This window comes from Equus quagga, chromosome 17, assembly GCF_021613505.1.
Source record: "Equus quagga isolate Etosha38 chromosome 17, UCLA_HA_Equagga_1.0, whole genome shotgun sequence".
Taxonomy (NCBI): Eukaryota; Metazoa; Chordata; class Mammalia; order Perissodactyla; family Equidae; genus Equus; species Equus quagga.
In genome coordinates, this window is record NC_060283.1 from 18,111,219 (window position 1) to 18,113,004 (window position 1,786).

General features: G+C 40.0%; 1 protein-coding gene across 1 annotated transcript; it reads left to right on the forward strand.

Moving 5' to 3' along the window:
- Nucleotides 1–581: 581 nt before the first annotated feature.
- Nucleotides 582–1,514, forward strand: LOC124228617 (olfactory receptor 2G3-like). Its single transcript, XM_046643148.1, has one exon. It carries the CDS (start codon nt 582–584, stop codon nt 1,512–1,514), a length of 933 nt encoding a protein of 310 aa, XP_046499104.1.
- Nucleotides 1,515–1,786: the final 272 nt, after the last annotated feature.

A 1,786-nucleotide genomic window follows, 5' to 3' on the forward strand; every position in this document is an offset into this window, starting at 1 on the left:
TCCATGGCTGGTTTTGTTGTTGGTGTGCACAGCCTTTGTTATTTAGGGTATCACAGTGTTTAAGCACTAGAGGGTCACATCAGTATGATACTGAATTCCCATAGGCTGCTGTTTCTCCCTTTAATTTTAGGTTAATGGGTGCCATATGAAGCAATGTCCTTCACTGCTTTTTACTTGAGTGCTGCATCATGCTGCTCTGTTGCTAGGTATAGAACAGTGACATAATAGGATCTTTTTGAAGAGATGAGGCATGAGTAAGTCTTTGAGAAATAAGCAGGGTTTAGAAAGATTATGAATGGGCAAAAGAGCATACTCTTAGAGAAAAGACAAATATATCTGCTTAACTTAATCAGTACTTGGGTCTGAAATTCTTAATCTCATCAAGAGAATATTCCCTCCAAAAGCCAAAGAAAAGATTTCCGTTTGTGGTACAATTCAGATACTCAAGATATAATCTCAGACCGATACTTCTCCTTGCTTTCTTACTTACGTCTTGAATTCTCAACATTGTGACATAAAGGGCATTTGCTTTCTGTCTTCAGGTGAGTGGCTAGTTCTGTAAGAGGGAAGTGACCTGAAAAATGGATATGATAAAAACAAACTTCACAGTGACTGAGTTTGTGTTCCTAGGGCTCTCATCTCATCCAAAGATGCAGTTCATTCTTTTTATTATGTTCTTGTTATTCTATTTATTAACGTTGGCTGGTAATATTATTATCACTATTATCCAGATAGAACCTCCTCTCCAAACTCCCATGTACTTTTTCCTTGCTAACTTGTCCTTTTTGGATATCTGCTACACATCCACCAATGTCCCACAAATGCTATTCAACATGGTGGGAAAAAAGAAGACCATCTCATTCTCCAGATGTGCTACTCAGATGTACTTCTCCCTCTCCTTTGGAATGATTGAATGTGTTCTCCTTGGTGTCATGGCTTATGACAGATATGTAGCCATTTGTCATCCTCTTCATTATACTGTTATTATGAACCAAATAACCTGTGTCCAATTGGCAGCCATTTCTTGGTCCAGTAGCTTCCTGAGTTCTTTGATTATCAATGTCCTCACCTTGAGTTTGCCCTATTGTGGGCCCAATGTTCTGAATCACTTTTTTTGTGAGGTACCTTCTGTCCTGAGGTTGGCTTGCACTGATACCTCATTTACTGAACTGGTTGTTTTTATCTTCAGTATTATCATTGTCTTCATTCCTTTTCTCCTCATCATTGTTTCCTATGCCCAAATCCTTCTATCAGTTCTCAGGATGCAGTCAGCCTCTGGGAGGCACAAGGCACTGTCCACCTGTGCCTCTCATCTGACAGTGGTGACCTTATTCTATGGAATTGCCATCTTCATGTACATGAGACCCCAGTCCAAGTCCACCAGGGCTGGAGGCAAGATCATTACAGTGTTCTACACTGTGATCACACCTATGCTCAACCCCTTGATCTATAGCCTAAGGAACCAGGATGTGAAAGGGGTTATAAAGAGAGCTATTGCAAGACAGAGGACATGAGAGCTCTTAATGGGACGCTAAAGTTAACTGGTATTCTAAGCTAGTTGACTTCCGAATATGAAGTGAGAGAGTAAAAAATAGCTTGGGCTGTCAACATCTGCCTTGCCGTTTACAACAGACACATAAATCCAGCTTCAGATACAGCAGGAAACATGTCTCTCCAAGAACAAACCACAGCTTTAATGTGTCAGAACAACTCCCTTCATTGAGTGACTTCTATTTCCATACTCTGAGAAATATTGATTCTCTAAAATTATAGACTATCTGGAATT